This window comes from Ornithodoros turicata, chromosome 2, assembly GCF_037126465.1.
Source record: "Ornithodoros turicata isolate Travis chromosome 2, ASM3712646v1, whole genome shotgun sequence".
In the NCBI taxonomy this organism is placed as follows: Eukaryota; Metazoa; Arthropoda; class Arachnida; order Ixodida; family Argasidae; genus Ornithodoros; species Ornithodoros turicata.
In genome coordinates, this window is record NC_088202.1 from 98,655,768 (window position 1) to 98,677,890 (window position 22,123).

General features: G+C 43.4%; 1 protein-coding gene across 3 annotated transcripts; it reads right to left on the reverse strand.

Moving 5' to 3' along the window:
- Window positions 1-351: 351 nt before the first annotated feature.
- On the reverse strand, window positions 352-21,553 carry LOC135385824 (MKI67 FHA domain-interacting nucleolar phosphoprotein-like). Of its 3 annotated transcripts, XM_064615356.1 has the most exons (6): window positions 21,134-21,353; window positions 20,403-20,540; window positions 17,209-17,317; window positions 16,914-17,125; window positions 15,524-15,621; window positions 390-675 (listed from the first exon to the last, which is right to left on the reverse strand). In XM_064615356.1, exons 1-6 carry the CDS (start codon window positions 21,257-21,259, stop codon window positions 597-599), a joined length of 762 nt encoding a protein of 253 aa, XP_064471426.1. In that variant the 5' UTR covers window positions 21,260-21,353; the 3' UTR covers window positions 390-596. The 3 variants fall into 3 exon arrangements, with proteins under 3 accessions (XP_064471427.1, XP_064471425.1, XP_064471426.1); XM_064615357.1 differs by lacking the exons at window positions 15,524-15,621; window positions 21,134-21,353 and adding an exon at window positions 21,491-21,553 and having other exon boundaries at window positions 352-675; XM_064615355.1 differs by lacking the exon at window positions 15,524-15,621 and having other exon boundaries at window positions 352-675; window positions 21,134-21,347.
- Between the last annotated feature and the right edge of the window lie 570 nt (window positions 21,554-22,123).

Sequence of the window (22,123 nt, forward strand, 5' to 3'; positions counted from 1 at the left end):
TTACAGCCTGCTTTACCCTTTCCTATGGATGCACAGTATATTTAGGTAATGTCAAATTTTTTTTTACCAAACAATGTACGTCACAAAAGAAATATGCGATCAAGAATTCTGCAGGGAACTTTTGCGGCATACTAAATGTTATTTTATAAAATATGAAAATAAAAATTTAATATCTTGAAGATGAGTTTGAAATTTGCAAAGTCAATGCCAGAAACAGAAGAACATGTCAGATTTACCCGACTGCACTGCAAGATACATTCCCAAAAACAATGGTAATAGCCAAAGAAAACTTGCAACAACCACGCTCCTATTAATTTTGTGTGTACGTGTCTGTGATAAAAAATTTATAAATTTGCTGTAGACATGTTTCTTTAATATGACTCTTCGTACACAGTAAGACAACCTTCATTTACGTTTCTGTGTAAGTGATCTCCGCTTCTTTACTGGAGACAAACGAGGAGACTTGCGAGCAGTTTTCACAGTGGAAGTAATGTCCACTAAAGCAGGGGTTGAAGTCTTGGCCTTTTTAGGTTTCATGACTCTTATTGCTCCGGGTGGAGTCTTAAACGAAATGTCTGCATCACTTGTGTCCACTATCAGCTTGTATTGTGAGCTGTCTTTTGGAGTCTCAGGAACACTGGGATTTTCTTTAGGTGCCAGCAAGCACTCAGGCACCTGAAAGGAAAGTTATCAATTAGCAAGGAAGCAGAGGTAAACCTATTTTGGCCCAACGTACATGAGGTACCAATTACAGGGTGTGATTGGAGTTTGCAGTTTTGGAGCAGCTCAATAGACCGACAAAAGTGCGGTGAGATTAATGTTTCACACTGTTTCACATTTCACATTTAATCATCAGCACATTGTTAAAGTAGTGTACAACATAGAAACTCTGCTTAAAACAACAATAAATATTAGTAATCAAGTGCCTCGGAAATGCCTCGGTGGCTATTTCTATTGCACTATACCTTTCTGTTCCTTTCTAGACTTGCCAGGGTTGCTACAAGCTTGGTTCTGCTTTGTGATAGGAGGGGGTCTACCTGCTCTCTATGTCTCTAAAGGTTGTTGATTTCATACCGTTTGCAATGGGATCCTCGGCATGACATGACATTCTTCATGCATTATCAATGTCATCCCGCTGTTTTCACTCCGCTTTCTTCTCATTCGCATGAATTCATAGTGAAGAATTTGGATAGTGAAAGCGAATTTTAAGGACAACGGCACAGTTTAAAGCACAGTGATACAATTTCCTTTGAATTTATTTTCAGATATCGATGAAAACAAAACTATATAGCGATCTGCAGAATGTTCAATTTAGTATGTATTTTTTAACAAATAGAACAATATGGTTACGAATGCGACCTACATCTATGTATATAATTTTACACAAGGACATGGTTTTTAAACAAAAGCAGACCAAACAGAACACACTTCCGTATGAAATTCTTTTTTGCAACAAGGTTCAAATGCTAAACAGCTGTAAGTCCTCGAAAGGAAGTTCATCGTGCCAGCCAGCCAGGCTGGTGTCAAAAGAAAGTGTGACAGAGAAACACGTATTAATGAAGGAGAACGGCTGTAATATGATCTATCAAGGTATCGTTACAACAAAAAATTGATGAGCTGATTACCTGTTACTTTTGTCAATGCCAAAGCCAACTAGGCATCGTAATGCGTGTTTCAGTGCGCCCACAGATCGTATCACCGGAAGCACAACTGAAACCGTGTGACCACAACACGGCAGAGTGCTTGAATCGGATTGGATTAGGTAGATGGCTTTAGCGTGGCATGAACTGACTGGATAGTCGACCAAGCCAGTTGGGTTAGCCGGTTGTCATAAGTAAGCTAGTGCTAGCCAATACTTCTGTTTTCGTACTTTTGTTGTTCAAAATGAATAAAAAAAAATTGGAATGGCTGCAGTAAGTTCAACATTTTGGCTTTTTCTAGCAGAATGTAGCAGGGCCTCACGTGGGGCGCAAAAAAGTGCAATCAGAGCAGGAATCACACCCCTCAATTATTTTCAACTTATCTTATCAACAAACTCAGGGTACATAATGGACATTTTATGATACATAAAACAATATAAAACACATCACAAAAGTCAGCTAATACTGTACTAGTGTGCATGGTATTGTGAAGATCATGTGACCTTTTACGAAACATCTGCAAATGGGGTCACAGACGAGGGATGGACATTGAAACGACATCGTAGGCAGCAGAGAAGAAATGGCTGATGACTAGAGCCTAAGGAGCAACTGCATGACATGTTGTCAATGTGGTTCCCAGAGCATGATCATCAGCGAGAGAGAGCCTCCTCGAGATTCCCAGCGTACGTGTACTAATTGAAGGGACACATGTGAACAGAAAAGCCTTTCAGTGACTCACTCAGTACATCAATCCAGAAAAGGTGTTCTACCAGTGGAGGAATGAACAAGGTCGTCTCACTGCACTGTTGTGCCACTGCAAGCGAAGCTATTTACACATTCTGTCAGGGACACAGATGTACTGCGATGGTCTTCAGGTAAATTAAATGCTGTTTTCAATTGCACTGTGAACCAGCGTGGATATTTGCCAAAGAATGAAATCATCATGCTATATTCTCGCTTCAATGAGGAGTGTTTTGTAGAGTTTGCTGTTAGATGTGTCTCACGGAGTTGTGGAACAGACGACCGTAACTAATACCCGAAGACGAAATGATGAGGCAGGAGATTGCCGAATGGGTATAATGTGCCAAAATGGAAGAACGTCGTAACCAAACCCACCATGTGTACCTTTTGCAGCCTGGCCGGACTCCTACATGGCTAATGTGCTTTGTCAGACATTTATAACAGATACTTTTATGAAAAATGTAGTAGCATAAGAAGGCAAATTTCTGGTCTCAGCCATTGTATCTGTACATTATGCAGCATTTTTTGATGAAAAGGCTTTGCAAAATTCCTCAGGCCTCGGTTATGTGATGGCGTCCTCTAGAACCATTCAGCAAATCTTGAAGAATACTTCCATACATCGGCAAAAGTCACTCATGAGCATGAGCATGCTCAATGTGGTGAATGAGTTGAACATGAGTGAGCAAACAGAGAGCTGGGTGTGTAGTGAGTGAGCACGAGTGAGCATATGGAGGGCTGAGCACGTAGTGAGTGAGCATGAGTGAGTAAACGTGGAGCTGTAGTGAGCGGTAACGAAAGTCTCCGGATTACTGCGAGCACTAGATCAGCCGGACAGGTACCACTAAGTGGGTGTCTCCTTGCTATCATCCTAATCATCATGATAGCTCATTAAGACATTCTCGATATTCTGAACAGTTACAATGGCAGAAGAACAACACTGCCGGAGGGCAGTCACATGGCCAAGGCACCTGCAGCTGCTACATGGTGGAACATGGCGTACCTGACAAAACTGCCACTCATGACCGTGCTAACTCATCCTCAATGTGATAAATGAATTGAGCAAGAGTGAGCAGAAGTTACAAGTGCCGACCTCTGAGTGGGAGCATCCTGCCACACTGTGTCCCAAAGAGTTGAGGATGCAAGCATATGCAGGAAAAATGGACGCTCACGTTTTTCTGTATGAAGTGACTCTTGCTACTAACTATCAAACAACCTGGCCAGACCATTGTATAGGATTCTGAATCTATGCAGACAGTTTAAGAAAAAGTATAGGGCACCACTGAGGTTATCCTTTTCCATGGTAACATCTAGACAACCTTGTCCAGGGCACATTGCACAATGCACAGCGGGAACTGGATCACCCTTCCTGCAGTAAAGGCATTTCCCTTGTGACATTCATATACAAGGATCATCTAAGGTTGACTGGTAAGGTTGACTGGTAAGGTTTTCTTACTTTAAATACAGTGGAAAATTTGGGAAGCACCAGACATCAGTTTATGAAAGTATTCACTGTGCACATCTAGATAGTGTTGCTGCTTTGGCAACTCGCTGATGCCTTTGGCATAGAAAGAAGTGGGCTGCTGTTGTAGCCACTGCAGGACACCTTTCTGAAGGGCTTCATCTGTGTGGAACGTCTTTCCCACAAGGTGTTCCTTAAAGGTCCCAAACAAATGGTTGTTGCTTGGGGCTAAATCTGGGCTGTAAGGGGCATGGGGTAAAACCTCCCAGTGCATTTCGGCCAGGTTTGCTACCCTTAAATTCTTCATGTGAGGCCGGGCATTGTCATCAAGAAGAATGACCCTCCCATACAACAGCCCAGGCCTTTCCTTGCGAATTGCGTTTCGCATGGCACCCTTTATCAACGTGGAGTACTAGTTGATATTAATCATGATTTGCTCTAGGAAGTCCACATGGACGACACCGCACACGTCCCAGGAAACTGTTCACGTGGACTTCCCAGAAGAAGACGGCTGCATCTTACAATGAAAAAATGGCTAGGAAGCAAGCGAGCTGGTGAAGATGATGCATAATGTAAAACCCCGAGACTAGGGAACACGAAAGGACAGACACAACACGAAGTCTCAAAAAGAGACACAAAAAAGACTTCGTGTTGTGTCTGTCCTTTCATGTTCCCTAGTCTCTGGGTTTTACAGGCTGCATTTTGCTTTTATTTAGTGGCAGGAAAGCCTTATGTCACCATTCCAAACTGCTGCATTTTTGTCCCTGGGATAAAATGATGCATCCAGGTTTCATCACATGTGATGATTGATTGCAAATATTTCCCCCTCTGATAGAACCTGGTTCAGCAGCTGCTCAGAGACTGCCGTATACACTACCTTCCGGCCACAAGTGAGGTTTTGGGGAACCCAGCTTGCATAGACTTTGTGAATGATTGTCTCTATGCTGGGATCCGATGTCCCGGACTGTTACTTGCCGGTTCTCAAGGTTGGCTGGCTGAACGCCCGCAACATTCACTGGCATGACTGCAGTCAGACAAACGTGTCCACGTGGTTCGTTCGTCACCATATTCCGTCCTTCGCTAAACTGTCTGCACACTCTTCCCTTTGACATCATTTCTTCCCCATACTGTGCCTGTACTCTTTGCAAAATCTCAGCTGGCTTGATGTTCTCTTTCACAAAGAACTTGATTATATATTTGCTGTTCTACAGCTATGAAACACTGCTCGCCGCCACGATAGCTGCCACTGCTGAATGTGCCACTACTTTCTTACATCTACTTATTTTATAACATCTACTTTTTCTTGGTCAACCTTGAATGACCCCTCTACAATCTACCCCTATTTGACCAGGCTTCACTCCTCTGAATTCTGCTCTATCCGGATTAAAACATGAGGACAGATTCCATTCCACATAATCTGCCTTCATTTATCCCAGCTTCAGCTTGCAGATTCAGACACAAATTTTCAGGAACCGCAAAGGAATGCCAGAAGGCCGCCTTCAGTTATCTGGTGTTGAGTCAGAGACAATGTTTGACCTGCATTTCGTCAAGCGGGGCGACAAGCTTGAGGAATACGCTATGCGAGTAGGTCAGTTGTTCTGTGCAGGTCCCGTTTCCCCTATTGTCCGTGGAGCGACATCATTGCTCCGTCTTCCAAATAAGTGGGGCAACAGCAAACAGCTCAAGGTCACGAGGTGGACATGGTTTCCTTTGTGGACCAATGTGGAGAACTACGATAGTTTATGAATACCCCATTATAGCTGACATGTGAGTCAGCAGACACTTTGTCACGTGGTTTATCGAAACTTTGCCCTCGCCTCTGCACAGAGACAAACCATCATTGTGTGCTTCCCCCTTCCCCACTGTGCATTTGTAGGCACATTGACCACTCCTGTGCATTGCAGACGATCCGCAGAGTCATGAAAAGTGTTCACGTGCACAGCTGCGTTTCCCTAACGTGGATACTAACTTCGACAACTGGATGCCATAGTGCTGGGGTATGTCAACATTGATCAGCCTAATGACACCTGCGCTGTGATTAAGGATGGAGATGTCATTAACACTCTCGATTTCACAATGACCAGCATGAGTCCAATGACAGTGATGAACACAGTGCTGCGACTTCTGAAAATGCATAAAGTTCACAGAGAACAGCGCTTGCATTTTTTTAGCGAAATAATAACGTTCTTCAAGGTAACAAAACCAGTACGAGATCACAAGAGCTGAATTTTACGCAAATGACGAGGTAGAGTTTCCTATGTTTCCTAGAAAACAGACAGGATTTGCTGACGACTGTCAGTTTATCTGCTCTTCAGTTTCATTTGTCTGGATCGCCTGGTTCCCAGACATTTTTGCTGGAAACAGCCAGCGGCGAATAAATGAAGGTTGACTGCGCTTTTTCCATTAAAAAAGTTCCTGAAAGGCAGCACGGTTTCCTTGGCCAAGGTGTGAAGGTAGCTTAATGTAGTAGCAGATGAAGAAATTAAACATAGAAGGAAGCTGAAGCGAAGGAACCTGTCACAGACGGGTTCCAGCTGCAGCAGCAGAGGGTCTTTGAAAAAGCAGGCATCAGCTGGTTACTTGTGGCAGCTGCCTCAAGCAACGACAAGGTGTAACGACCCTCCTATCGCCCCTATATTCTATGTTCCCCTCTATACTATACTTAATAAAGTTGAGAATGTTGAGCAGAAAATTAAAGAACTTAGTGATATCCGTACAGAGGTTGGAAACCTCGTAGACATGTCAGGATCTCTCTGCGTAGATATTGTTTCCTTGCAAAAGAATTTTGATGATATGGAGAATCAATCCAGGCGATCTAATCTGGTTGTGTACGGTATATCCGATGTCGCGTCAGAGACATGGGCTCAGTCTGAGGCTAATATTATAGACTTTTTTTCTACACACTTAGAATCTCGTGTCGATCCTTCTGATATAGAAAGAGCCCACCGAGTAGGTAGATTCCAGAATGGTAAAAATAGGCCTATTATTGTGCGCTTTTTGAGGTTTAAACAGAAGGAAGACCTTCTTCGGAAAGGAAGTAAGCTAAAAGGCACTCCATTCACTATGAGTGAGGACATTTCATCCCACACACGATCGCTCAGAAAAAAACTTACTGAATTTGGGAAGTCTCTTGGGTGTAGGTACAAACTTCGTCATGATAAGCTTCTTGCGAACGACAAGTGTTACATTGTTGATGAGCGCTCTGGTGAGGTTACTGAACGTCCTAGGTAGCAACCACAGTCTGTGAAAACCCCCCTAGTTGAAGATTTCATTTTCTTAACATTTAACGCGCGTAGTGTCTGCAATAAAGTTACTCAGATAGAAGAGGTATTGCTCGAATGTAATCCCCACGTAGTTGCCATCACGGAGACCTGGCTATGTCCATCAATTATGTCCAGTACTATATTTCCATTGAATTATAACGTGATTAGGAATGATAGGACGTCTAGAGGAGGAGGTGTTGCTATTCTTCTACGTAGTGATTTAGACTTTTCTGTGATGGCTGTTCCTACCAATATGGAGTGTGTATGGTGTCAATTAAAGAGTGGAGGCGGTAACATAGTGGTGGGTTGCTTCTATAAGCCTCCTTTATGTTCCTACGATTTCCTCTATCTTTTAAATGAGTACATTAGTAAAGAAGTTCCTTCAAGGAGTAAAATCATTCTGATGGGTGATTTAAATATGCCTCACGTTAACTGGAGCTGTATGGTTCCAACCTCAAGTGAAACCGGAGCGTTATTAGACTTATTATTACGCTATCAGCTGAGACAGGTAGTTCACGCCCCCACTAGGGTTACTGCTTCCTCCTCTACTATTCTCGATGTTGTATTGCTAGGAAGCGACTTATTTCTGGCGCCTTTCTCCTGTGAGGTACTATCAGGTATATCGGACCATAATATGGTTCAGGTTACTGTTACTCTCGCCCATGCAGTCAGAAGGAGGTCAAATATGATTAAAATAAGAGATTACAATCATGCTAGTCATGAAAGTATTATCGACAACTTGGCGATATCACTTAGTCAGTTCTGGTCATTGTCCAATGATAAAGATATTTCTGTTTCTCACTTGTGGGACTTTTTCAAAAACACTGTTCAGTACTGCATAAATAATTTTGTCCCTCTTAAGCGCAAGGCGGTGCACAGAAATAATCCATGGATAACCCGGGAAATACTGCAGCTGAGTCGTAAGGTTAGAAGACATAGAAAGAAACCCTGCAGTAATAGAAAAGACCTGTGCATAGTGTTGAAAGAAAAGATCACCTCTGCCAGATCGAAGTATTATGATACTACTCTACATAATTTTCTCCAATCATCACCACAAAAGTTCTGGCGGCACATATCTACTTCCTTAACTTCACCAGACAAAGAGTCCCCGTTGATGGATGGCGAAGATGTTGCTGATAAATTTAGCAACTTCTTCGAATCTGCGTTCTCGACTGATAACGGTATCATTCCAAATGACTGCTTCGCTTCAAGTGTGCCCCCTATGCCTGACATTGACATCTCATTGCCTGGTATTATATCATCCCTTCTTGAACTAGATTCCAAAAAGACCCCAGGCCCTGATGGCATTCCTAATATTTTTCTCCGAACTTATGCGGAATGGGTAGCGGAGTACCTAGCGACTATATTTCATAGATCGTATCACAGCGGTGAGGTACCGTCAGATTGGAGAATAGCTAAGGTTATTCCAGTTCACAAGGGGGGCAACCGGAAGGAAGTTAAAAATTACCGCCCAATATCTCTGACGAGTTATTGTTGTAAAATATTTGAACATATTCTTACTAAGAGTATGGTTGCCTTTCTTAATGAACACAGTTTGATACACTGCAGTCAGTACGGTTTCCGAAGAGGTTACTCGACGACTACACAGTTAATAGAGGTCGTTCATGATCTTTCCGAGGGTCTTAATAATAAAGCTCAAACTGACATTATATTTTTGGATCTATCGAAAGCGTTCGATAGGGTTTCTCACGCTAAATTGTTGCACAAAATTAATCAGTATTTGAAAAACCAGAAGGTCGGCAAATGGTTAGAGGGCTATCTTCGAGACCGTTCTCAATTCGTCACCTATAATAATAGAAACTCTGCACTTACATCCGTGACTTCTGGTGTTCCCCAGGGGTCAGTTTTGGGGCCCCTTCTCTTTATTATGTTCATGAACGATCTCCCAATACATATTACCTCTAAAATTAAAATGTATGCAGACGACTGCGTTCTGTATAGGCAGATCACTTCTGTTGATGACCAGTGGGAGTTACAGAGGGACATCGACAGAGTGTCGGAATGGTGCCAGAAGTGGCAGATGACGCTAAACTGCGAAAAGACGCTGTGCATGACAGTGACCCTGAAGAAAAATTGCCTTTTGTTTCCCTATACGTTAGCCGGTGAGCCAATTAAACTTGCAACTAAACACAAATATTTGGGCTTAACGATCAATAATAAACTTTCGTGGCAACCCCACATCACAGACGTTTGCTCCAAAGCGTATGGTCGGCTTTTTTCCCTGCGTCATGCCCTAAGATTAGCTACACCTTCCACTAAATTAGTAGCATATACCACTTGTATTCGCCCTTTAATTGAATACGCCTCTATAGTTTGGTTTCCACAAGCTAAGACGATGGTGTCACAGCTTGAAATGGTTCAGAGAAAATCACTGTGCTTCGTATACAGTAAATACAACCCTTTAGACTCTCCTTCTGCGCTGCTGGTACGGGCAGGCCTTCCTACATTAAAAACACGAGTAAGGATACAACGATTGAAAACCTTTTGGCAGATTCTGACAGGAATTTTTAAAATTCCATATGATGAATATTTTACATTTATTCAGAGAGGTGCCACCAGAACAACCCATAATCGTTACATTAAGCCCCCGTATAGTAGGGTTGAAGCCTTTAAAAATTCCTTCTTCCCTATAGTAATTAAGGACTGGAATGCACTGCCTAGCGATCTTGTCAACTTCAACTCTCTTGCCTCATTTATTCGTGGAATTGATGATTACTGGGTAGTTTCATTTTAAATCGAACAACGTGTGAAAGTCGTATTTTTTAATTCGCCCAGAAAAAATATATGTTAGAGGACAGTTCAAACGACGCAAATCGCGCCACGTGCGACGCTCGTGCGTGGAGTAGTTTCCGCGTAGGAGAGGGCGAAAGTCAGAGGCTGCTTGGGCGCGCTTTCTTCTGGACCGACTTTGACGGGATCTAGCACCGTTGACTTTATGTCTAGGAACTGGATGATTTTTGTGATTATAGGCTGCACTACAGACACTGTCGACAGCCACCCACAGAACTCTGAGAGCCACACATTTTCTGTTAAAAAATGCCAAACTTGGCGTAAACGTTCAAAAAGGCCACACTTTGTTACCAATTTTCTTCATGACGGAACGTCTGAGAACATCGAGCTTAGTGCCATTCGATAGGACGTTGAAAGAGCTTTCGTACTGTAGAGAACTCATTTATCTCAGCCCAGTTGTTTCTGTGTTATTAGCTTGACAATCACACATGGTAGGCAAAAATTGCCATTGTTGCATCTCAATTTTCTCAAAAATGCCATCTTCGATTTCCTTGATTATTTGTCAAAAGGTGGCGTCATGTCTCTACTTTAGACGCCGAATGAGACAATCTTTTATTTTTGTCTGAGAGACGCGCAGCGATTTTTTTTGTCAGGCAGGGTGCACGAGGCTGCGGCCTTGCGCGCCCCACCCACGAGCACGCGACCTTCAACCTCTTCTTTGCTACATGTGTCCCGTTGATGGAGAATTCAATGACCACACTGCGTGAGCTTGTTGTAGTGTCCCCGGAGCATCACTTTACGTTTACCTAATGGCCTCTCAGTTCCGTCAGGCTCATTCAAACCGTGGGAGAGTACATGAGTTGCCTGTGCGCCCTTGACGAGAAACCCCAGTTCGACGAACATACCGACAAAGCAGTGAGAAGAAAGGAAGCGCTTCGTAGAGATCTTTATCCACTGGTAACATCTTAGCTTTTGTTTCAGGTTGCCGCCAGTCCCTCAGGCAGTGTGAAAGCCACATCCTTTTCATTGGTAAAAGAACGAAAACTGAAAGTTTCGAAAAATGTAAAATGTGCCCATTGCGAGACCCCTGCAGGTGGTGGCTGCCACCATTGGATTAGCATCATCCGATAGCTTTAGACATGACCTTTCACATGATATAAAGTGACTGGGTTCAAGCGCATTCTTTGTCCGCCTAGTATCGCAAAACCACGAGTGGTACGCGAAAATTTTGCATGTTCGATCTTAATTATTTCTAAAAAGCCGGAATATTTTTCACGATTTATTCCACAGGGGCAGAATTATGCCGGTACTTGGCGCTACTGGTAAAGTACCTTTTCTCTTTTTGATTGAGACGTAGGGCTACCTTTCCGCGGAGCGATTTTTCCACACAAAGGCGCCCTTCGTATGTTTACGAGCGCGTAATTAATTATTTAGCGCGTAACGTAATTTAATGCCCAGATGTTGCATTATGTACTTATTTTGCACTTATGGTACGTATGTTTATTTTTTCCTTTGGAGACGCAGGGCAATACTTTCGTGGGCGACTTGAACTTGCTATTACGCACTTTCATGGGAGTCGCACGCACGACGTGTGCGTATACGCACGTGCGCATATTCACTATTCTCCCGCACATGTGCTTGAGGCAATGCACATACGCACGCTATGGGGCTGCCGTGCGAGTTAATATTAAGATGGCAGAACTACGGCCACAGGGGACAGAAAGTTACAACACCTGAGAATACAAATTTGTGGTCGCGTGGTTGCAGTCGCCTCTTAACTTGGGCGCAATAAGTGATAGTTCCGAAGGTGTGCATCCTCTCTTTAATTAGTTTTATGCTCCGTAGCGTTATTTCGGAACTACGACGAGTGGTACAAAACCCGTAAGACCGCTGTGATGACAGTTGCTGCTCTCAAGTATAACACGTTCGCCCTCACCGAGATGTGTCATTGTCACCGTGGGAATCAAAATTTCCGACAGAACAACGCATAACTAAAATCCCTCGTTTCCGGTAGCCGTAGGTACCTTAAACCCTCGGTGTGGTCTTCAGTAGTCCTCCTGGCATTCATGCGCTTGAACCCATTCACTTTATATCATGTGAAAGGACATGTGTAAAGCTATCGGATGATGCTAATCCAATGGTGGCAGCCACCACCTGCAGGGATCTCGCAATGGGCACATTTTACGTTGCTCGAAACTTCCGTTTTTCGTTCTTTTACCAATCAAAAGGATGTGACTTTCACACTTCCTGTGGGACTGGTGGCAACCCGAAACAAAAGCTAAGATGTTACCAGTGGATAAAGATCTCTACGAAGCGCTTCGTTTCTTCTCATTGCTTTGTCGGTATGTTCGTCGAACTGGGTTTTCTCGTCAAGGGAGCACAGGAAACTCATGTACTCTCCCACGGTTTGAATGAGGCTGACGGAATTGGGAGGCCATTGGGTAAACGTAAAGTGATGCTCTGGGGACAGTACAACAAGCTCACGCAGTGTGGTCATTGATTTCTCCGTCAGCGGGACACATGTAGCAAAGAAGAGGTTGAAGGTCGCGTGCTCGTAGGTGGGGCGCGCAAGGCCGCAGCCTCGTGCACCCTGCCTGACAAAAAAAATCGCTGCGCGTCTCTCAGGCAAAAATAAAAGATTGTCTCACTTTGCGTCTAAAGTAGGGACATGACGCCACCTTTTCAAAAATAATCAAGGAAATCGAAGATGGCATTTTTGAGAAAACTGAGATCCAACATTGGCAATTTTCGCCTACTATGTGTGATTCTCAAGCTAATAACACAGAAATAACAGGGCTGAGATAAATGAGTTCTCTACAGTACGAAAGCTCTTTCAATGTCCTATCGAATGGCACTAAGCTCGATGTTCTCAGAGGTTCCGTCATGAAGGAAATCGGTAACAAAATTTGGCCTTTTTGAACGTTTATGCCAAGTTTGGCATTTTTTAACAGAAAATCTGTGGCTCTCAGAATTCTGTGGGTGACTGTCGACAGTGTCTATGGTGTAGCCTATAATCACAAAAAACCTCCAGTTCCTAGACATAAAATTAGCGGTGCTAGATCACGTCAAAGTCGGTCCAGAAGAAAGCGTGCTCAAGCAGCCTCAGACTTTCCCCCTCTCCTGCGCGGAAACTACTACACGCACGAGCATCGCACGTGGCGCGATTTGCGTCGTTTGAGCTGTCCTCTAACATTTATTTTTTCTGGGCGAATTAAAAAATACGACTTTCACACGTTGTTCGATTTAAAATGAAACTACCCTACTTTCAAAAAATGTAAACACAGTGTATCTTATTTTTGATGGTGTTTCGGTACCGTTCTGGTAGCAAAGTGTCGTTTGTTGTTGATGCCTACTCCTGTTTAAATGCATGTTCAGTTGCTCGTTCAATTATTGTTTAATTGCCATTTAAGTCTTGCTAATTTTGTTATAATTCCGAGACGGTGGATTTACTTTTGCTGTACAATATGCTCATGACCTGTACATTTTCTTTTATTTTTCACACTCCTGCAAATGACATCTTGGTGATGTCAGCAGTATCCCTTAAATAAATAAATAAATACTCTGATTATGAAATGCACACACAGTGGTTACGTTTGACATCAGTGTTTTGAAAATTGTTAGGTAACCATATTTTTGGATTATGTATGTAGAGTTATATTGTATCAATGCGATAGCTTTCTAGACGCAACCACCACGTGACACACCGTGACCATGTGACACGATAACATGATGTCCCCCTATAAAGTTACCACATTTAAACATGAGTGGCACAATGCCCAAACATGCAGCAAACTTTTTTGCATGATGTGTTGTGGCTGTGATGATGAGCCAGTGAAAGAATCGAACGTGTCCGTGACACCGACTCTCAACTGGAGAATAAACAAGGTTGGTTCTCCTTTGAATGGCCTGCCATTAAGTTCTCAGCATAACATGACAAAAAGTGCACAAGATATACTGGCATCTGCATTGACATGAACCGTACATGTACAAGAGGTGTGCTACAAGTTCTCAGCCTTACAAAGGAGTGGACGCACAGACACAACACTTTATCATAGTCAGAGCCGTAGCAAGGCAAGTTGGCGCCCAGGGCAGAGTAAACCTGAAGCGCCCCCCCTCCCCCCACTGCCGTCAGAAGCCCTCTAAACAAAGAAATGAAAACAGCTTATTCGCAATGCGTAAATTCAAACTATTTTCATTCCCGCTTTATCCTGCCCAAACAACCTGCCAGGGCCAGCCGTTCGGCACCCCCTCTGATGGGGGTGCCAGGGGCGGCTGCCCCTCTTGCCCCCCCTTTCACTACGGCTCTCATCATACATAGTACATATATACTCTTCAAGGTTCATGCTACCAGAAATGGCACATACGCACTATAATCTCCCTGTGGCAGCCACCAGCAGGCGGCAATCCGCACAGCTTAACTAAAATGCAGAAAGCGAAGGCACGTGCAATCATTGAATATTTGCCAGCAGCCATCCACCACGAGATCATTGTGACAGGATACTCCATCCTACATAACAGTGAAGAACTGCGCCACAAAATTCGAAGTATGAAGGAACACCCTCAATGCTGACCCCCCCCATCCTGGTATGGCTACAAAGTTACTGTACGAGAAAACATCCACCGAGTGCACGATGAGCTCATGGCAGATAGCAGTCAACGTCCGGACCATCGCTCAAGTCCCAGGCACATCCAAAAGCACAGTTCAGCACCAGGTCCCTGTCAGACTGGCCCCCACAAGACTGTTGATAATTGAGCCTCTGTACACAATAAGAGGATAAGTAGAAAAATCCCAAACCGAGAAAACTGCAAGTGAATATTTGTTAAAGTAATTGCAGATGAGATTCCTCGAATAACGCAAATGCAAAATGTGTAACATGCATGTATGTGTCTACTCTACATGCATGTCCCGTTAGCATCATTTCTGGGTGTGTGGCTTAGCAGAAATTGAACAAAACCAAGGAGGACGACATATTCCCTTATTCTATATAACACCACATGCACAGGGTTTTCGCGCAGGAAAGAACAGTTTTCACGAGTCGGACTTTCATGGTGACGCCAGGACGGGCGAAGTTACCTTTGTGCAGCGGAGCAGCCTAGATCGTGATTATCGTGCTGCTAAACGAGCACAATCTTGAAAATAATGTTCTGTATGGCAGCAAAATATGACATATTAGCATAGTGCGCATGTTTTTCAATTACAACACTCAGCAGCACTGCCGACACGGTCATGTGAGGTAGGAAGAACATGTTTCTCGAGTGGAAGTCGAAGTTCATTTCCGCATCGTAGCAAAATTTAAGCTACACCATTTGTATGCATGTGTACAAAAGGGGCCTGATCTGGCTGTCCATCCCACTGACACACATGCACTTCCCATTTCTTATCCTCCTATAGCAAGTCAATAAACTGCAATACGGTCCTAAATTTTCTTTGACAGGTACATACTGGTATGTGGATGACATTGCAACAAATATACTAAGAAGAGAATAATTCGACTTATCCCCTTATTGCATACAGAGGTTGAGTTAAAAACATGAACACTTCATCACACCCAGACACAATTTCCAGTTGATCTCGGGGACTTGTGTGACTAGTTTGTGGCTGTGGACAAAACATAGGTCCCCCACGTTTAACCCAAAAGCGAAGTCCAGTCCAAACAGGGGGAACGTACCCTCCCACAACAGTGAAGGCAGCTTCGTCCATTCCATTAGCAGGCGAGGTGATGGCCACTGTATTCTGGGATTTGGAGGGATTCTGCTCATCGAATATCTTAAAGGAGCAAGGAGAGATTCGAAAACAAATATGTTGGGAGAACTAGAAATTAGGATTACAAGCCCTGGGACACACATTCCCACAAACATGACAAGCACAGCGCGTAAACCTCGAACACAAGAGGAGCTTTCAATCTCGCCTGGTCAGAAAACCTGCTCCCCTCGGACACGGTCTGCAGCGTCAGATGCGCCGCTAATACAGAGGCCCACACCTTCTTTTTTCTTTCTTCCTTTTTGACGTTGCATTTCGCTCCGCCCGTCCCACATCTCAACTAGCTGCTCTCGTTAGATGATTCTCGGAAGCCAATGAAAAGCGCTCTGCCACTAGACATCACCATATGTGAGGAGCCACTGCACGCTCTCTTGCAGAGCAATTTTCTAAAGAAATCCGCACTTCCCAAAGGAAATATTTTGTGCAATTGTTCCTGAAGATAGTGCGTTCATACGACACAGAAAGAAAAAAAAACAAAATGTTGGAAGTGCTTTCCATGCTCCTTTAAAAAACGCAGCCCATTAGTGGGGACTACTATCCAACCCAGAGTCATTGCTTGTGGGAGACGCCGTCTAGGCCAAACGATGTGGTATGCTTCCGAAGGTGGTTGCGTTCTAGCAGAACGATGTGGCTGTGCCATGCTGCTGCAGTGAAAGTCAGGAAGGCCACACCATACTTGCCAGATTTTGCCCCATCTGACTTTAATCTGCCCTCCAAGAAGAAAAATAAACTCTGGTGTCCATTTCTCCAGTGATGATATGTCATTAAAACCATGACATAATTTTTTAGGACCAAACTTCAGTATTTTATATTTTTTTCACAAGGATCAACGCATTAGAGCATAGGTGAGCAGAGTGTGTGGACAATGGCAGGGGCTATTGTCATCATTTCATTCATTTCTACCAACGCCTTCTGGGTCAGCCTGAGAACTTATTGGTCACCCCTTGCTTCTTGTTAGTGTTCTCATTTTATTTCGATAGTGTCTTGATAATTTATTACTACTCCTTGATGCATTAAAGCCCTCTCCACAGCAGGAAGTTTGGTTTGCATATTATGAAACTACACTCATTTCAAATCAATACAGGCAAACAGCCTTTCAGAAACATCCACTCACAAATAGAAGTTCGTTGTCTACGTGGGAATGGATATCAAACATGGTTAGTAAAAATACGGTACCATGAAATAACCTCCTTAGTGCTATGCCAAATTCCTTAACGAATATTTTTTAAGATGTATTTTACTCCAACGGCCCAGCAGCATGCGGCAGCTAAGTGTACTTATCAAGTCAGTATACTCACTTGTGGCTGAAAGTCATAACTGAGACCCATTTTTTTCAGTTTCTTCTGGGTTTTCTTCAACTTCTCGATACGTCTTCGAGCGCTCTTCTGGTCTTCCTCGAGAGTCCTCTTCCTGTTGTTGACACTGCGCACTATTTCTTTCCGGAGTGGGAAAGGATAGCGAAAATCTTTAAACAGTCCTGGATGTACTTTTTCTTTGGGCATGACATAACCTGAAATTAAGCAGAGCCATAATCATAAGCCACTAACATAACAGTAGCATGCAGCACATAAAACCAAGCAAAATACAACTTACATCGCAGAAGTTTATTGAAAAAGAGGTAGCCATCCATTGTTTCAGCTACAATCTTTGCAACATCTTCGGATGCAAATTCCACAAATGCATAGCCTCTACTTCTTCCGGTCTGCAAAAATGCAGGAATAAAAGGGACATCTCAGTGCATGTACAAGATGTTGAGAACCGAGCAAATCAGTGTACCGTAAAGCGCAAAAAAGTGCAAGATATACTTTTTCACCAAATATATTACATAACGGAGCAAAAGGTCTAGGTTCAGTACAAGTAACAAAGCAGACAACTGAAGACAAATGATGAGCATTGTGAACAATTGAGAAAGGCGTAACAGAGAATGCTGAAAAGATAATGTGTTCACATCACCAGTATCCATAAGAAAGTGCTCTGAACCTGTGCAGTTGACTAGTAATCTGTGGGGCTCTGATTTGAGCTCTAGCACAGGAACAATGGGCTATTTTTTTTAACTACAGTTCATCAGGTTTCTAGCTTTTGCACTATGAAAGATTGTCTATTGAAACGATTAGCATCATATGTGAGGTAAATAACACAAAAGGTCCAGAATCTTCTAGCCCACAAGGGATAGAGTTGGTCCTATAAGAACCCTATACTGCCGACCGCTAACAGAGATGATTCCTGGCATATTTAAAGGGGCAGTCTGGATCCCAGGTGTGAAGTAAATAGGCCTTACCAGATAATTCCTTATATCTTTCCGAGCCACTATGCAAAATATTTGTATTTGATAGTCATTTGATTGTCATTTATATTTGACTCAGAGAATTTGTAATGCAATTTTCAACCGGAATTTTTTGCCCTGACTGAAAGGAGCACTTCGAACAGTCATGACGTCAGGAGAGTTCCCTTCTGGACTTGATGGCATCTGCTCGGTTCCTCTCGGCGGGCTGTGTGTTGTGCTTTGTGCGTCGCCGTTCCTGGTTCCCGTACTTTCAATACGCATGGCATTCCTGCTTTTTATTAACAGTGACTGGTTACTGCACGTGTGACAGTGTTGCTGAGCGATGAGGCATATGTGTTGCTTAGTGCATTGTGAGAACCAGAAGGAAAATACAAAGTGCGTGCTGGGTTTTTGCATCCCCCCTACCCCTTTTGTGCAACTCTATGTTTTCCATGTAGTCCTTGGCAGGTGTAGAGTCGTGAATCTGTACCAACTACGTCAACTCGCTGTCTTACGTTGTTGCGTTTCCTGTACAAAGGGGATTTTTGTCAACTCTACACTCTGTGTTGGTATGTCACAGTGTATAATAACATTCTTGTCTATGTTTTTATCATCTGCGGCAGCATGCAGTGATAGAGCTTTAGCCTGAGCTGATCTTTGGTGTGTCTCTCTGTTTTCCGTGTAGTCTTTGGCAGCTGTAGAGTCTTGAATCTGTACTGACTACCCCAACTTGCTCACTTGACACTTCCTATTTGCATCTTGCCACAATGTCACTGGCCTGTAACACAAACTTTGCTGTGCTGAACAAGAAACGCAGTTCACAGTGAGCCCACAAAGAGGCTTCTGGGTAGAGCACCCATGTGGACCAACATTTCAACTGTTGTCTGCTGCTAGGACCTTAGCAGAGCACACTCCTGTAGAGGAGCGACAGAGGGATCCCCTACATAACTGGTGACCCAGAGAAGCAAAACCAGGGAATGCCATATTTCCACCGCGTTCCACCATACCTGCTTTTCAGCCACCACCATCAGCATCAACTCAACCACTGTGATCAGATGGCAGCATTATTGTACCAGTGCAGGGAGCAGGTAATGGTGCTAGTAGCATACCCTGGTCCCCTACAGCACAATGAAGGTGGCACACATACAGAGCTGCATTCTCAGATGAACAAACTGAGTTCTACAGCTGTGTATGAATCTGGTGTCCTCCAGTACGTCATCACTGATCAGATTGATGACATCTGCATTGTGGCCATCACAGCAATGAAGATTCTGTTGAGTGACTAGCACTACAAACATAGCGTCAACAGTATGGAACCGAATGTTGTCCCACCATCAATCAGGATGTGTAATGTGCATGCTATGGCATTTTCCGGCAAACAAAAAAAGAGACAGAGAGGAAGGACAAAGAAAGACATCCAGGTCATCGTAACTACGAATCTAAACGAGCTACATGCCTACACCAGCTGGATACAAGTGACAATGTAGAATTGTCTTTGCACAAAGAATGAACATCTGGAAGTAACATAAGCTTCACTTGCAACTGCTCTCTCTTCCCTTGTGTTTCAGTTATCATATCTCCCTCTCTCTGAAAAGTTTCAGTGAAAACAACCAGTGTTGGATAGACATGGGTAACCAATGTAAGTAGACATTCGATATGTTGCATATATGCGGTGTGGCTTTTTACATGTTTCTACAGCAAATATGTGTGCATATGAATGCAACCACAGTCTCTTTGATGAAACACGAGCACACATCCTAAGCCGTAAGCTGCGTAAGGTCTTCAATAGTGCCTGCAAAACGCAATGCGGCGTGGTACGCTGATCGTCATGCCTCTAAGTTTGTGTCACATGTGAAATAAACATCGCAAGATGCTATTATGGATACTCAAATTAATGAATACTGAGAAGAGTCACTCATGTGACTTGAAAAGCTGCACTGACCTGCTCAGCATGTAAACTTTTTGAAATGTGCGAAAAAGCAGCGATAAGATATTGGTTGCGCAAGTGTTTTTACCTTCAACCTTTCCTTTGTCATGGATGCCAACAACACAGCACACAATATTATGGGTGTGCACCAAGTTTCATAATTCTGTAGGGTTTTACCAAGTAACCAACCCTTACACAAAAAACATTGTTTTAAATACAAAGATACCATATTACCACACATTTCCTGGCATGCAGGACTTTCCAAGTCACCTCTCCGGTTGCATACCAGAAAAAAAAAAAAAAAAAAAAACGGTTTTCCGGCACGCTGGTCATCCTCGTTTTATTCCGGCATGCCGAGAAACGCGCAGTAATATCGTATGCTCTCCGAAATGGATTTGAGACAACTGATACTAATTTTACCATGTGCTTAGAAGCTACTGAATATTACACAAAGTCGTGCTGTTGATGTCGTCGTGATTCTGGCACAAGTGAACAATCCGACATTATCATGTAGCCATAACATGTACCTTTCACCTCTTGCTAAATAAAACAGACGAAATGCATCCAAATTAAACATGATTTACTATGTGCACGTACCTTGCCACTTCGTGACAACCGCAGGTTTGTTACTATACCAAACTGAGAAAAGAACTTTCGCATTTCTTCTTCATAAAATCCATGAGGGATATGCTTGATGTATATGACGCCTTTGGGCCCAAGGTACTCCTCTTCAACCTGAAATTTGAGCAAGTACAAATGTCATAAGAATGTACGGTATGAAAAGACGTGCAGAAGGATGGTCTAGAAAATGCTACACGTTCACATTTGTTGCCGAAGCAAGAATTTTAAACTAAGGTGCCCTTCCTGAAAGTCTGGGGAGACATTCCCTCTTGTGCAGGACAGTGCTGGTACGTGTCATTAGTGCTTACTCGTTATTCGAATAATATGTATTGTTCGAGACCGACGAAGCGCTCTCTTGTTTTACTCTACATCAACATTTCTAGTAAGCCCCGAGACGTCAGTTGTCAGAAGCATCACCCGACCCTGCTCCTCATACACCACACAGAGTGCGACCCAGGATAGTCCACACGTGTTTTGTCATGGGAATTGGCAGCCAGTGGACTCTGCTGATGTTACTAGAAGGGCGGAGGTTCTGTACAGGTTTTTGTTTTATTTGTATTGTCCCGTAACCGCGCCTACGATTCGACATAGACTGCAGTCGCCTCCTGAGCATCGTACCCAAAACTGATGAAATACTGTGCATTGACCAACATGTTTGCAGGCAATAAGATTCAAAACATGTACCAAGATAGGAAGCGCGATCATACCTTGCGTTTGGTCTTTGAGCGCCGATTTTGCTTCTTCTTGGGGTTCGTTTTTACTGGCTGATCGGCAGCGACTTTTTTGACAGTAGTTTCGTCTAGCTTTTGCTGCGGTGTTGTTTTCGGCTTCATTTTACAACAGAAAACTCCGCCACGTGCTCTAAAAGCGCGACTAGCGTAAACAAATCACGACAAAAAGGAAGAAAAAGTGGTAACAGTGTTGTTGGCTTGCGAAGCGTAACCTGCCAACGTTTCAGCGAAATTACGTACCTAACAAAAATGTTTAAGTCACCTGTTCAATGTAGCATTTGTACAACATCATTACAATGAAAACTACCATAAAATAAATACTCCAGTTTTCACCATTGTTCCTTGGAAATCGTTTTTCATCTCAGGGTAGTAGGGCGTTCCCGTGCTTGAGTGGCTTGAGTACTAGCTCTCTCTGCACAGAGGGAGCTAGTATTCAGGCACCCTAAGCGATAGGAAATAGGAAACAGAAACGCGAGTAGCGCGAAACGCATACCACGCTTTTTGTATGGGGGAGGAGCTCCGAAATGGGATGACTTGCTTTTGAAAACAGACAAATTATGACAAAGTAAAAAAAGTCATATTATGCGCTTTCCACATTACCAGAGACACGTCGACACGTCCTTGACTAAACCGAAGCCTAACTGAGGGGTTAGAGGCCGCCATCTTGTGAAAGGTATAGAACAGCGAACAGACACTGAAGGCCACCTATGCCGACCTATGCCGTCGAGACAAAATATATAAGAGAAGGAAAAGTCTTCCCATGAGCAAATATAAAATGGACAGCTTACAAACAGAGCAGAATAGGAAGAACTAAGGTGTACTTATACACATGGAAGGGTAACGGTAATGGTAAAGGAAACAGAAACGGAAACTAAAATTATCGTCCGGTATTGAATTCGGGTAATGGCTATTCATTTTTTTTAATTCCGTGTTAGCGCCGCGAAGCAACTGTGGCTATGAGCGGCG